The sequence below is a fragment of the Anolis sagrei genome, chromosome 1 (assembly GCF_037176765.1).
Source record: "Anolis sagrei isolate rAnoSag1 chromosome 1, rAnoSag1.mat, whole genome shotgun sequence".
Lineage (NCBI taxonomy): Eukaryota > Metazoa > Chordata > Lepidosauria > Squamata > Dactyloidae > Anolis > Anolis sagrei.
In genome coordinates this window covers 279,896,187-279,912,257 of record NC_090021.1, presented here as the reverse complement: position 1 = coordinate 279,912,257, position 16,071 = coordinate 279,896,187, and the positions used below count along the sequence as shown (strand labels likewise).

The window sequence follows — 16,071 nt, the reverse complement described above, 5'->3', positions numbered from 1 at the left end:
AGGCAGAGGTGTTGTGGGATCAGAACACCATCTAATTGTTTCTCATTCATGGATGTTCCAGCTAGTTTTCAAAAATGATTATTCCCTAGCCATATATGCCCCGTTGCTACGTCACTAGACAATACTCTTTTTTGCACTTCATCCATTGCCCCAGCTCTATGGTTTGCTATTTGCACTATCCCTGCCCAGCCCTAATATAGCTTGGACAGGTGCATCGTAGAAATCTGGTTATTGGTTTATGTTGAATGCGATCTGATAAGAGCTCTAATTGCCATCTGTTTTATTTTGTTATGTTTAGTGTGTTTTTATCTTGGTTGTTGTATTTTATGATGCTCCTATTTTAATGTGTTTTAGTTTATGGATTGATTTGTTTTTATGTTTTTTATGGACATTTGTCTTATGTAAGCCGCCCTGAGTCCCTTCAGGCAGATGGTGGCGGGGTATAAAAATAAAGTTGTTGTTGTTACATTCATTTATTTTAAGTTTCCCAAGTTCTGGTTTCCAGATTATGTGGGTATGTTTCCAAATGGCTGTCACATGTGCAAGACTCACACATAGCTGTTTAATTCATGTGGATCTTGAAGTTGCAGAAAACTGCACTACAAGAAATAAGCTTCAGTACCACTTTGAATATGCATAAATGAGACCTACTGTATTTGAACTGCACAAGATTTCTGAGGCAGTGTATAACGCTAAGCAAAAATCACCAAGATTAGTAAAACTGGAGAGTTCTGGCTACAGAATATCTTACCTACTGCCATTGAGGTTCTGATTGAACTTTGGTGTATAGCTTTCCTCCTGTTCATCATCATCATCCTCTGTTGGGAACCCATACTGTGGTTCAAAGTATGGATTATCATACTCCCGTTTCTTCACCATTCCTTCCATATTTGTAGTACTCTCCCCATCACGACGATCCATGGCCATCTTGGGAAAGTTTGATTGCAAAGGCAAACTGGGAAGGTGGTTTGAAAATCCAGCTATTATCTTCTCTTCCATCTCTGCAGAATCAGCAGATTCCTATAAAAAAATTAAGTTTGTTTGATGATACCATATTCCTATAACATCTGATTCTACTGGCCTCAAGGGAGCCACAACGTTTGGAACGCAAACTGCACTCAAAGTGATCAGCACTGTCTCTACTACACTGAGTTCACTCCTGGGAAAATGAATTCACTACTGAAGTTTGGTTTTGTGCAACAGTTTTGTGCCAGCTCCCCTGAAATTCATTGCTAAGGAGACATCTGGCACTGGATATAGACCAGAATCTCCACATCTCTCTTATAATAGTTAAATAATTAAATACAAACAGCCTCAAATAATTGTGTCATGTAACTCTACCTTGATAACAGCAGCAAAAGAAATACACCATTCAAAGTGTTGGCTTTAGCCTATAAAGTTCAAAATGGTTCAAGTCCAGCCTACTTGAGGGACTGCATATCTTCTATCAGCTCACATAAGCCCTGAGATCGTCAGGTGAGGCCCTCCTCTCGGTTCCACCATCATCACAAATACGGTTGGTGGGAACGAGAGAAAGGGCCTTTTTGGTGGTGGCCCCGCAGCTCTGGAACTCCCTCCCCAAAGAGGTACGTTCAGCCCTCTTGCTAGTGGCCTCCCGTCCCCAGGTGAAAACTTTATTATGGAAGCAGGCCTTCCCTGAAAATACACAACAATAACTATCTCGGTCAGACAAGGCTCATATATCCAAAGATTGGGAGGTCTGAAATGCTTAATCTTTTAACATGTGAGGACAATCTCAGTGGCCTGAGGGGTAGAGATATTTTAATGATAATGATATGTGGGATTATGTTTACGTTTATTTATATCTTATGTAATTTGTGTCTTATGCAATATGTCAATTTATTGTTTATATGTTGGGTTATGGGATGATGGTTTTCTGTATTATGTAGTTGTTTTCTATTTTGTTTGCCGCTTTGAGTTCCATTTGTGGGAGAAAAGCAGGAGAAAAGTAAATAAATAATTACAATAATATCATCTACTTTCTATCTATTATTATTGACAAGAAAAACATAGAGCAGGCTTTCTTATTTTTTCATTTTCATTGTATTTTTAAATGTTTATATGCACTTTTCTTTTTCTTCAAAATGAAAGCCCAAAGCAGCTACTAAGTCATTTTTACTTAAAACGTTTTTACGTGTGTGTCAGGAGCCACTTGAGTAACTGGAGCCCCTGGTGGCACAATGGGTTAAACCCTTGGGCTAGCAGAACTGAAGACCGGAAGGTCGCAGGTTCGAATACAGGGAGAGCGCAGATGAGTTCACTCTTTCAGCTCCGGCTCCCCATGTGGGGACATGAGAAAAGCCTCCCACAAGGATGGTAAAATATCAAAACATCCTGGCATCCCCTGGGCAACGTCCTTGCAGACGGTCAATTATCTCACACCAGAAGCAACTTGCAATTTCTCAAGTCACTCCTGACATGAAAAAACCCCTTAAAACTCTGAAGAGGCAATGTTTGTTTCTAACTCAATCTAATCACAGGCTGATGTGAGACAGTAGTTTTTCATACTTGGACAAATAATAAACACACCATATTCCAAGAAGTCTAGTTTAGAGTGTATATCAAAACTAGCACAAATCCCATTATCCTGTACCCAAAGTTCTATTCCCCACCACTTTGCTCCACTAAAATCCCCATCTTTGAACTTCTTTGTACAACAGCCTCATTACACACATGATTCACCCCATGGATGACAGTGCTGGGACTACTACTGGCAGTAGTGCTTGAACTTGATCGAGGCTGGTTATTGTCTTGAGAGTTCTCACTGTCTGGGGCCTGTTCATCTATATCACCCGAGTACTCCTGGAAATCATCAAATTCCACTTCACTTGCATCCCCCAAAGCAGCATGAGTTAGTGGATCCACATCTGTAAATAGATATTAGAAGATAAACACTGCTAAAATTCACAGAGTCACCATAATTATCTGAAACAAACTCATTGATGACATAATATTACAAGATCTACACACTCCAGTAAAACTAAGGATAATGAATTAGAGTTTCTCCAAAATCAGTATCTGCAACCTATATATTCACAACTGAAGGTAAACATTTGAACAAGAAAGTCCATATTTCACTGAACAAAAGCTAATCAGCTTCTACCAATTCTAGACTAAAATGCAAAGTCTTTTTCTTCAGCAGCTTTTTAAAGCTGTTTGTTTACAAATATAATTATTTCAATATGGTTTGAGGCCTGATTTGGGACAGAAATTGTGTTATTTGTGCTGGTGGGTAGAATGCTGTGAAGTTCAGAGGGGAAGAGAGGAGTATTACTCGTCATTGGTATAGCTGGGGCAAGTTCAGAGGAAGTCATCCAGGAGCCTGGTTTTAAGTTTAGGTGCCACACAACTTTACATCCATTTTCCATATACTGATAGGTGAAATAATTAACTCAGAGTTACTCACTTGGAGTGCCACCATTGATGTCACACTTCATCATTTCACTGACAAAGTCACCAAGGGATGAATAGGAAGAGCTGGAGTCATCGTAGTCCACACTATCACTGCCGCTATTGCAAGAAAGGAAAGGGAGAATTGAAAGTTTTCAAAAAACTCAGTGTGTGTCTATATGAGAATATATGAATGTGTATACACATAGCTCCACGCATACATATACTAGAAGAGAGAGAATAAGGATAACAGATCAGTAATCACCAAAATGCATAAAACTCCATGCCAGTTTCTGAAGCTCCGCTGGCATCTTCATCAAGCATTTTGTATGATATATATTTTTGTTGTTGTTCAATTGGTCTAGAACAGAGTTTCTCAAACTGTGGTCCTCCAGATGTTTTGGACTTCAGCTCCCACAATTCCTAACAGCTGGAAGGCCGGCTGGGATTTATGGGAGCTGAATTCTAAAACACCTGGAGGAGCACAGTTTGAGAAACACTGGTCTAGAGAAATCTCAATGCAATCAGAAGTTTCTCCTTTTAACTATCTCAAGACTGAGAAAAAGGACAGTAAAATTTAAACTCTATCAGTAGTGACTGTGATCCCAACACTGTCGCTTTCCTTTTCTTCTCCTGTATGATTTTAACATCTTTTGCTTGATGAAGAAGCCACTGGAGCTTTGAATGTCTGCATGAACTGATTCCTGCATTTTGGTTAGCCAATATGCCAAATTGTCTTTTGTGGATTTTGTTTCATTTTGCGCTGTGACCAACATGGCTATTCTCTGAATATGTTTCCCATAATTTCAAGAACTACTGAGGACCAGTTGCACGAAATTAAAAGTTCTCACTGACCTATCATCAGTAGGATCAGAATCTGTATCTCTGTCTACTGGGACACTGAGTGCTTCAGCCAGTTGAGAATTGCTATCATAGACACGGTAATGAATTGGCTGCAGTTGATGAGCATACCACTTCGGCTTATCACCAATCAGAGCTGGGTCAAACATATCTGTAGATAAAAGATGGGAAGGTTGGATGTAAGTTATTTAAGTTACACAATTCCCAAAATCAAAATTATTAAAATAGAGATCTTATGCTAAAGATTTGCCTTTTAAAAGACAAAACACAAAAGAGAAATTGATCCACACTCTTTGGAAATATATTTTTGTTTCAGGGATTTCAAATTCACCATTTGGATATACTCCTGAACTTAGCCTTGAGCTGAAGGCCCAGATTTCTGTGTTGATCAGGAGTATCTTTGCACATTTAAAGCTAGTCTACTAATGGGGATTTCTGGATATGCCTAGTGTGGCCACAGATACCTTGGTTACACCCCATTTAGATTACTGTAATGTGCTGTACACTGGGCTGTCTCTGAAGTCTTTGGAAACCAGCTAATACAAGGAGTGCAGTCTGGTTATGGGGGATATAACTACAATGCTTCAACAGTTCCACTGGCTGCCAGTCTGTTTCCCAGCACAATTCAAATTGCTAGCAATGATCTATAGACCCTTATACAGCTAAAGTCCATGCTATCTGAAAAACTATTATCTCCTACAATGAGACTGCTTGTGCCCTGAGATCCATAGAGGAAACCTTTCTTTCAGTTCCACCACCTTCACAGGTATGACTAATAGGAAAACAAGGCAGGATCTTCTCAGTGGCTACTACAAAACTTGGAATTCCCTTCCTAGGAAGATTAAAATGTCCTCCCACTCCTCTCTTCCATTGGCAGATGGGGATCTTTTGATCCAAACAGGCTTTTAAAAATGACAGTGTTTGAGAAAAGAGCTATGAGACAATGCTGTATGAATGTTGACTTTCTATACATTTTCAATTATAATGTAACCATTTTAATTTGTAAGTCGCCTTGAGTCCAGATTATTGTTACTATCATCATCATCATCATCATCATCATCATCATCAATTAACCCAAGAGGAAGAGAGGCACAAACAGAAGGACAAGACTTACTATTATGAATTCTTTGGAAAGCATAATTAGTGGGGTTGAGTGACCATTCCCCAAAGTATTCCACTGCCTGAGTCTTGGACAATTTTTCTGCAAAGGCTGTCTGCTTTGGCCGTGAGGCCAAGAAGGAATTGGCCTGAAATGCCACCACTGGTCGAGGAAAGAGGCGAAGTGTACGCGTATGCATCTGGAATCCTTGTAGAACATTTGGCGAATTGAAGAATCTTACCATGGCAACCCTAAAAAAAGGAAAGTTTGGTAATTATGCTAACAAACCCAGTGATATCTAAACAACACAGGAAGATTAGTATACTAAAAAAAAAACTTCAGAGCCTAGAACATAAAGATAATGCTGGTCTCATCCCACCTTTGAATGTATCTATTTTGCACTAGCCACTCAAGATTTCTGGCAATGGCTAGGTTCATAGGACTGCTGTATATCAAAGCAAGAGACTGTATAGAAACAACCCCTATATGTGTTTACATTTCACTTTGCAATGCTGTGGAACACTGACTGCAGAAATAGTGTGAAAGCCTTATGGTAAACCAAAGAATTGGTGTCTCGTCCATACACATTTATTTTTATTTGAAAGTAACACAGGAATATGTGCCCCAGAATACTGGTGCATCTAGCCCAGTATTGCTACATGGACTGGCAATGGCTCTCCATAGTTTCAGTTAAGGTTTTTTCCACCTAATCCTGCCTGGAAGCCTCAAGGATTGAACTCAGGATATTCTGAAGGGAAAGTATATCTTCTAACATTTACTATGTGACAGAGCAACAACGTTCCCATGTGTTGGTAAATGTAGCAACAGAATATTGCCCAGACATACCTTGTGGCCACATCCACTGAATCTACATCATTGCCATAGATCAGGGGGTTGAATTCTGTAGAAGGTGTGGATTGTAGGTCATTCTGAGGTTTTCCTGTAAGTAGTGGGATCTCTTGACTTTCATGAAACTTTTCTAGGTTAAGGATGGGCTGGGTATTCAAACTCATGCTGGCCAAAGCCTAAAGAGCAACAGTGCACAAGTATAATAAACAACAGTGGCATTCCCAATACTGCCTGACTCCAAGAGCAATCCTAAACCAAGTCCAGTGTTCTAGTTGACTGTAATTTACAGGCAACTATTTCAGTTCTTATTTGTTAAAAACAAAAACTGAATGTGCTTCCCCACTATCTCTCATAACAATTTCCCATTATCTCTCATAATAATTTCCCATTATCTCTCATAACAATTAAGTGGTCAAGGATATGCTATATAAATATACACAGATGCATCCACAAAATGTTAACAAGATTGATTCAATGCAGATCAGAAACCCTTTAGCAACATTCAATTAGCCTTTTGGAGCAATCACAGCAAAAAAGGCAGAAGGATCTTACTATCATTTTACAAACAAGAGATAGAGTGTTAATAGGGCTTAATCTGTTATACGAGAAATTTCGAAAATGCTCCAGGCCAAGTAGTATGAGGTGGGAGAGAAAATTGTTAATCTAGAACATTTTAGTATGTCCCTAAATATATAATTAACTAACAAGATTACAGTAACTGTATCCTTTCAGTAGTTAAACTGTATAAACAGATGATTAGTGAAATATGTTAAACATATTGTAATACATTCAAAATGTAGAAACACAATCCTATACCACATCAGCGGTTTTGAGAACATAACTGAGGACTACTTATTTGGTATTAGAAGGACAACAGTAAGAGGCTCACCACTTTAAGCATTTGGGCACAAGTTGCATATTGGATGGGAGAAACTGCTAGTTCTCTCTGAATCCAAAGATGCTCGTTTTAACTTTTAATACTTTCACAGCTTGAGACTATGGTATCTTACCTACTCCTGTATATACATGTTAGAATGCTAAATAGTTCCACTTAAGTCCTTGCTAGAGTGCTCCCACTCAGCACTTTCACTTCCCAAATTGCATAGTTTTCCAGTCATCCTAGCCATGGAAGTACACCAAATTATCTTTGTTATATTTTAGGTCAAAAATTCTTGATTTTCTCAGGCATTTTAATAATTTAATCTGTTCAACATTTGTAGTTCTATACATTTTTCACTCTGCTGATTAATGCTTGTCACAGCTTATAGTTTTATTAGTAACACCTTGGATCTTAACCTGCATTGCAGAGCAATCTGAGATAAAGTTTAGGAGGCCAATATATAAACATCTTGAACAACAATTAAAAAACTACATCCATAAATGTTACTGGTATGATTACCATTCACCATAAGATCCTCAGCTTTGCTAATTACCCAATAAAGATACAGTTTAATACATTCTTCATCACTGCAGATAGTCAGATAAGCCCATATTCTTAGTACAATGCGCTGTTTCCAACATTTATGTATATACTGGCCAGAAAGGAATTTGAAAGTTTGGATTTTAGTTCTATGGATCTCATTAGAGTAATCTTTTCTCATCCTTAATTTTATAAAGATTATAGACCTTCCACAAATCTTGTTTTCCATGTTTATTGCTTTAGGGCAAGAGTGGCAAACTCATTTTCAGCCTTATGGTTGTCTTCAAAGGACTGGTTATGATTGTAAGTATAACTATGTTGCCTGAAAGCCTCACAGGCCACATAAAATAATGTAGGACAGATTTGGGCCACAGGCCTTGTATTTGACACATGTGCTTTAGGGTCCCCCACTAATGTCTTTCACCAAATTTCCCATTAATTTACTAATTTACCCAAATTTCCCATTAATTTACTAAAGCCAATAAATCAAGACATGTTTAAAAAAATAATCCAATGGAGATTTGAGGGAGAAAAGAGTAAAATAAAGACACCTTTTTGTCAGGCGTGAGCAGCTGTTGCTGAGTGATTGCAGTCATGCTAACCAGACACTGGAGGCAAGATGGAAGATCACATGACAACACCAGAGGACAATCAGAGCCAAGACGAACACATGACCACAGGGAGACAGATGGAGAAAAAACTATTACTACTAATACCACAGATGAAAAAGGGAAATAAAAAAAGGGATCATAAATAAGCACAGTTCATTAGGGTGGCCAGACAGCTTTACTTCCACACATCTGTTTACTGACATGTTCTTTGAAAAAACAACTGAAGTGAGACTATTCTGAACAGATAAGAACATAGCCATGAATCTAATATGCATGCATGCTTAATGCTGTTGTCAAGATTTCTCATTATCATTCCTGCTTTGTCAAATCATAGGCACTTTCTTGATCTTGCCAATTTTCTTCCTGCTCTGTGAAGGGAAAAAATGTTTTATTTCTTTCCTTTGATGGGTGGAAGCAGTAATACAATTTGGTCAGTTCTGTTTACATCACTCAGATGTGTGGGTATTTTGCTGAAAGCCCCTTAAACTGTGGAGAGAGAAAAGCAAACAGATTCTATTGATTTTACTGTAGGGTCAATAGCTGTGCACTACAGCAATTTACTCAGGGAATCACAAACTGTTAAATATATAGTTCTGCTGTTCTATGGGAGACATAAACAGCAGCTCTTATATTATTACTATAACACTTTACCTTTAAATACTGCATGCAGCATGCAAGGAAGAGGAAGGAGGAACAGAAGTAGATAATAGAAATAAAGACATAAAATCTATTCTGTCAGAATGAACCAACTTGACCCCAAACAATAAATAACACCTTAAAACCAGGAAGATGAGGGAGGGAAGGTGGAGATGTGGGCTTCTTCAGCAACAATATGAATTGAAAATGGATAAAATATGATTAATAGGCAAACTATTCTAGTGAAAATCCAGAGATTCCAAAAGGTCAGAATGTGGATGGAAAATGAGCTCTGTAAAGATATTGACACTATAAATAACTCTTTGAAATATAGTAACACGCCATTTTATTCTGTGTCTAATGTTTACAACTCTCTGATATATCTGTGTTGCAGCTTAGGGTCCAAAATGTTTGAAATATTGGATTGAATAAGTATGTGGTTAACCACAGCTTAACACAGTGTGAAGCACAAATGGTAATATAACGGATAACTGTACAAAAATAATAATTCACGCTAATTTCAAAGTTTAATTACCACATCAAAATGTTAATGTGAATAGGTCCAGCTGCAAAGAGATTAAAAATAGTACCCCAAGACATGATCCAGAACAGCTAGTTCAGACATAATGTTAGACAGTCGTTTAGAATTACTAGAAAGCACTGTAGCTAGCCTAACTAAATTATTAGCTCTAAAACTCCTAACCATACATTTTGTTTAGTCACATACTTGTTTCAGGTGTTTTTTCAATTCCAAAACTTCAGGTTCTGGCAAAACAGGCAGTAACTCAGCATTTGTAGGAACAATAACCTGGAATTAAATTTTCAAAATTAAATTTCAACTACAAACATTTTAGGAATAGAATGCTTGGAAATAAACTAAGGTGAGAAAAGAGGGCGTAGGAAGCTTGCTCCTGGATTTAACTTTCTGTGTGTTTGCAGTGGGTTGACTAGCAGAGCTGAACTCCGAACTGTTAAACTGATGGCTTTAATTTCTGATCACTTCATTTAAAATGTGACCTAGCTCACACTATATTAACCTTAATTCTAGTTCACAAAGACATAAGGAATTTAAATATGCTGTGGTGTATTATCATGTATATTTTGATTTTATGTATTAGTCAGTTTGCTTTACATTATATTGTATTTTTTGTATTTTATCTGGAAAAGCGTTCCTTCCTTCTTTGTGTGAATCTGTCTGCATATACAAATATATTTTAGATTGTACACATTTGGCAGGATCTATAGAACTGTTTTTAACTTATAAAGTGTCATGTACATCAATCGTGTTACCTAAATAAATGGTGATCATGGTGGGTGATAATGATGCCTATACAGACTCCCCAAATGGAATTATATTTACCTCTTCCTTAAAACGGAAATTACATACCTTATTGGTGTCCAGATCAACTAGCCATACATCATCTGGCATTTTAAAATCTAGTTTGTAAAGGAAGAAGCTGGCTGGGACTCCAATGATATAGGGCGTTGGGGCCAGAAGTAGCTGTAACAGGCAGAAAACAGTAATAAGAGGTAACTTTTCCCCCTTTTAGCTCTCCTGACAAAAATACAAGCATTGCAATTAAATTATTTTAGAGAAGATGAAACAAGAAGACTGCAATATACAGAGCTGGGGCTCTTTTATGTTGTTGTTGTTCCTGTTATTCTTATCCACCTCTCATTGTGGATCAAAGCAGGTAACAACAATGACTAGGACAACACAAAACATCAGCAAAAATGATATACTAAACTAATACATATTAAAATTCATAAATGAATACATTTAAAATAATTGGGATTGGCATACCAAAAGAGACTGATCTTTACTGCTGATTTAAACCCAAACACAGCATCTCAAGATGATGAATCTCTTCTGAAAGGTCACTCCAGAGTCTGAAGATGGCTGAAGAAAATGCCATCTAGAGAACAATTAGCTTAGTTTTGGCCTACTAAAGTAGATACTTCACAGAGGTCCTGGGTGTATGGGGTACATTATACAGGAAGAGATGACCTTGCAGAAAACCCAGTCTGAACCAAAGGTAATAATCAACACTTTGTACTTTGCCCAGAAATTAACTGGATGACAATGTGGTGATTTGATATAAATATATAAAATGGTCACTCCTAGGTGTACCAGTAATCAACCTGCTACCATATTCTGAACTAACAAAAGTTTTCAAACTAAGTACAGAGATAGCTCAATGTACAGTGCATTGCAGATGTCCAGCCTTGAGGTTACCAGTGCATGCACTACTATCCTTAGGTACTCCAGCTGTCAAAGGGGTACAGCTAGTGTAACACTGCTAAAAAAAATAAACACTCCTGATAGTTGCATCTATCTGGGATGTCATTTGGAGGAAGCACTGTCAAGCTGCAAACAGCCTTTCAGGGGAATGTAGCCCCATCCAGGACTGACTGGCATGCCTCCAAACCCAGGTTAGGACCCTATACAATTATAGTATAATTATTCCATTATCATTGCTATGAGTGGATCCTATGGAATCCTGAAGTTTGTAGATTGGTGAGGCAGCAGAGGATTCCACAAAATGGCAGTTAAAGTTATAATTGTACAGTATAGTGTGAAGGGGCCCTTGGACAAAGGGTGTATGATTGTCTACAAAAGGTTTTAGTGAAAGCATCAATGCTCTCCCTTCACTGAAGAATTATCATACCTGTTCTGCAGAAGCCATGCAGGTAGGAAGGAGTGGAATCACAGGGAACATGTACTCCATCGGATATATCATAGCCACAAATGCCATAACAGACATGGAAAGGGCATTATAGTCCCGAGATTGCAGAACTACCTACAACCAGGAAAAGTCATTTTAAAACAATTTCAAATCTATTCCCTCCTGATATGATAACATACATATTCCACTTCTGTATTTACTGCAGTCCAGTGCTACCATAATTCCCATTAATTCAATACTATTTCATAATTAAAGAAAGCTTTATGAATAACCCTGAAGTCTCCTTGTTATACCAACAAGAAGTGGAGCCCCCGGTGGCGCAGTGGGTTAAACCCCTGTGCCGGCAGGACTGAAGACCGACAGGTCGCAGGTTCAAATCCGGAGAGAGGCGGATGAGCTCCCTCTATCAGCTCCAGCTCCTCATGCGGGGACATGAGAGAAGCTTCCCACAAGGATGATAAAAACATCAAAATCATCCAGGCGTCCCCTGGGCAACGTCCTTGCAGACGGCCAATTCTCTCACAACAGGAGTCACTCCTGACACGACAAAAAAAAAAACCAACAAGAAAACTCTTCACTGTGACAAACACTCACTAGTTTCCTTATACAAACAAAAATCATATGCACTTTTAGAGTGGTGCAAATATACAACACGGCGATGCTGGATCCCACAGCTTTACAGCTGATTATACATGTTATGAGTTCACTCACCACTCTTAGGATGACTGGCTGCACTGAGGACCACATTTAGGATGACTGGCTGCACAAAGGACAACCCCTGGTAAAGTTCAGCAATTGGAAAAAACTATTTACATCGTGGTGCAATGTCAGTCACTTGCACAATTATTTTCATAGGGGCACAGGGTCTCAAAAAGACTCCAGATATCAGTTTTACATTTCTAATTGTAATGCTGTGAAATGCACCCTCATCTCCTGAAATGCCTACAACTAAATTGATCCATTTCCCTCTTACCTTGTGTTCTAGGAGAATGCAAGACAGCACCTGCAAACAGGCATCCACGCCTAACAGCTCCAAGGGCAGATGCAAAGGGAAATCCACCAGAGAGAACCGGGATGGATCAGGGAGCGCAAACGTCAAGGCTGGCTGCAATTCATGTGGCAAGACTTCCACATCTACACGCTTCTGGCCAGCAACAGGCACAGGGGAACGGAGCAGTCGATAGATCCAGGCTTCAATTTCACGCAAATCATGTAGTAATGCACTGGATTTCTCTTCCACGAGAAGGGAACCTGTGAATATCCGCCACATTGTATCCCTACATAAAGCAACATAAAAATATTATATCATTCTCCTGACCATTCAGATGAAATTATCTGACTATAGGAATCCTTCAATAAAAACAAGAAGTTGTTTTAGGGCACCTGAAAGATTTTAAGAAATGATAACCCATTGTTATAGATCAGACCTACCAGATTACTCACACAGAATCTAGCCCGTGGTAACTATCGCCTACCTTTAATCCACACCTTAGATAGATTATATAAGGACCCTAAAGTGGCTTTATTTGTGGAATTCAATGTGAGGATTCATGAATGAATGATAGTCCTCAAGCCATTAGTTCGCAGTCTCTGGTTATGGTAGTATCCACTGGGGTTTGGCTCCATGATCCCCCAGGGATTCTAAAATCTGTGGATGATCAAGTCCCATTATATATAATTGTGTAGTAATAGGTCCCCTATATAAAAGGGCAAAATCAAGGTTTGCCTTTTGGAAAAAAATGTTTAATATTTTTTAAGTCATGAATGGTTGAATCCTGATCAATGTGGATTTGTAACTCATAAAGTGCTATTCAATACACAGCCTGTTTGGTATAATTGGTATAAGGCATCTTCCAGCATCTGATTTTGAAGTTTTTGACAGCATTAATGGGTGATTCCCATTCTGTTGCAAATTTAATTGATTCACCCCAAATTTAAATATATTTCTTTTTTTTTTTTTTTTTGAAATGATTTTTATTAAGTTTTTCACAATCCACACATGGAAAGAGGGGGAACAAAAAACAAGAAGATAGAACAGTAGGAAAGGGAGAGGTACACACAAAAAAAAAAAAAAAAAACACAGAAACCCACCATATCTAACTACCATCTAATACATACAATACAACTACTCAAACTATTCTAAAACGACTTCCACTCCAACCTCAGGATCTTTTCAAGATATTTCTTCACCTTAATATCTATTCTCATCCCATTGTTTTTTCAGCTTTCTTTTCATAATCATATATCAGGGACCAATCTGTCCTCCTCAAAACTCTTCCTTCATTTCTTCTCAACAAAAAAGTTAGTTCGTCCATGTCTCTTATTTCTTTAATTTTCTTCCACCAGTCTTCAATACTCGGAACCTCACCATTCTTCCAGTATTTGGCAAAAACCATCCTAGCCGCCGTTGTGCAATAGGTAAATAATTTATCTTCATTCTCATCCAGTTTACAGTCATCATCTGTAAATCCCAGAAGATAATATTCCGGTTTCTTCTTAAAGCTTTTCTTTAATATTTTTTGTAACTCCTCATGAATAATAGACCAGAACTTTGTTGTTTCTTTACATGTCCACCACATGTGGTAAAAGGTGCCTACTTGCTCACTACATTTCCAGCACTTATCTGATACATTTTGATACATATGGCTCAGTCTACTCGGAGTCAAATACCACCTATAAAACATTTTATACCAATTTTCTTTTAAGTCCATAGCATATGTGTATTTCAATTTTTTATTCCACATCCTTTCCCATTCCCCAAAGTGGATGGGCCTTCTTATATTTTCCGCCCATTTAATCATAGAGGTTTTCACCTGTTCTGTTTCTGTCATCCACTGGAGCAATTTATTGTATAATATTGTAACCGTTTTCCTTTGTGTTTTTAGTATTCTATCCCATATATTCTCGTTCCAATCAAAACCTGTTTTTTGATCTTGTTTAAAATAGTCTTTAATTTGTAGGTAATTTAACCAAGTTATATTGCTAAATAAAGTCTTTAATTGTTCAAATGATTTCATCTCTATTGTCCCCTTCACCAATATATCCTTGTATCTTGGCCATGTCCTCCATCCTAGTAGTCTTCTTTGATGCGCTTCCATTGCTGAAATCCATAATGGTGTTGTTTTATAGAAAAGAGCTTTGTACCTCATCCATGTCCGTAGTAGGGAGGCTCGCACGAAATGATTACCGAAGTTTTTCTCCTTCATCTCTCTGTTATACCATATATACGCGTGCCATCCCACTCTTAAATCATAACCTTCTAGATTTAGGCACTTCTCTTTGTCTAAAGTCATCCAATCCCTAATCCAGGACAGTGCGCAGGCCTCATGGTAGGTCTTCAGATCGGGAAATCCCAATCCTCCTCTTGTTTTCTTATCTATTAAATTCATATAGTTAATTCTTGGTCTTTTTCCTTTCCAGACGAATTTCATTAAATCTTTCTTCCACTGTTTGAACAAAGTTTGACTTCTTATTATCGGTATATTCTGGAACAAGAACATAAGTTTTGGTAATACATTCATTTTTATCAAGGATATTCTACCCAGGAGGGATAGTTTCAGCCGGTCCCAGTTCTGCAGATCCCTTTGGATCTTCTTCCAAACTAATTCATAGTTATTCTTTAAAAGTTGTCCATTTCTAGCTGTGATCCAGACTCCTAGATATCTAATTTTCTTGACACCTTCAATTCCAGCCTGTTGTTGAATCTTTATTTGTTTCTCCTTATTCACATTCTTAAATAAAAGTTTAGTTTTTTTCATATTCATCTTAAAACCTGCCACCTTTCCAAAATCTTCTATTTTATTTATCCAACTTTGTAAATTTTTCTCCGGGTTTTCAATTGTACCTATTAAATCATCTGCAAACGCTCGTATTTTATATTCAAATTTACCAATTTTTGTTCCTTTGATCTTTTCATCTTCTCTGATTTTCTTCATCAGGATCTCCACTGCCATAACAAAAATTAATGGGGAGAGTGGACAACCTTGTCTCGTGCCTTTCGTAATTTCAAATTCTTGAGTCACTTGCCCATTTACTTTTACCTTAGCTTTTTGAAATTCATAAATAGCATTAATTGCATTATTAAATTTCTCTCCCATATCCAACTCTTGTATCAAAATCTTGAAGAAATCCCAATTCAAATTATCAAATGCTTTCTCGGCGTCTATTGACAAAAGGGCAAATTCTTTTTGATGATTGGTCTCATAATATTCCAAAAGATCTAGAACGTTGCGTATATTTTCTTTCATATGTCTATTTGGAAGAAAACCTGTTTGTTCTTCTCCAATCCACTTACTTAAAAAAAATTTTAATCTTGTGGCCATAATATTTGCAAACAGTTTATAATCCGTATTTAACAAGGAGATCGGCCTATAATTTTTAATATCATTCTCCGGTGATCCTTCTTTGTGTATCACAGTTATTTCTGCCTCCTTCCAGGAGTCTGGAACCTTTCGAGATTTTAAAGCTTCATTCGCTATAACTTTGAAAATAGGTATC

At 37.7% G+C, this 16,071-nt stretch overlaps 1 protein-coding gene across 34 annotated transcripts in view; it reads right to left on the bottom strand.

Annotated features, from left to right (window-relative positions):
• The window catches only part of MADD (MAP kinase activating death domain), a 92,821-nt gene that overhangs the window by 45,269 nt on the left and 31,481 nt on the right, over positions 1-16,071 (bottom strand). For 19 of the 34 annotated variants that reach the window (XM_067462766.1, XM_060763147.2, XM_067462755.1 and 16 more), the window contains exons 4-14: positions 12,548-12,851; positions 11,557-11,688; positions 10,275-10,388; positions 9,615-9,695; positions 8,192-8,248; positions 6,218-6,396; positions 5,387-5,622; positions 4,267-4,423; positions 3,428-3,531; positions 2,695-2,888; positions 752-1,020 (exon numbers count right to left, since the gene is read on the bottom strand). In XM_067462766.1, coding sequence (XP_067318867.1) covers positions 752-1,020; positions 2,695-2,888; positions 3,428-3,531; positions 4,267-4,423; positions 5,387-5,622; positions 6,218-6,396; positions 8,192-8,248; positions 9,615-9,695; positions 10,275-10,388; positions 11,557-11,688; positions 12,548-12,851 — 1,827 coding nt within the window. The remainder of the gene's footprint in view (positions 1-751; positions 1,021-2,694; positions 2,889-3,427; positions 3,532-4,266; positions 4,424-5,386; positions 5,623-6,217; positions 6,397-8,191; positions 8,249-9,614; positions 9,696-10,274; positions 10,389-11,556; positions 11,689-12,547; positions 12,852-16,071) is intronic. The other 15 variants (XM_067462759.1, XM_067462762.1, XM_067462763.1 and 12 more) reach the window with 1 other exon arrangement.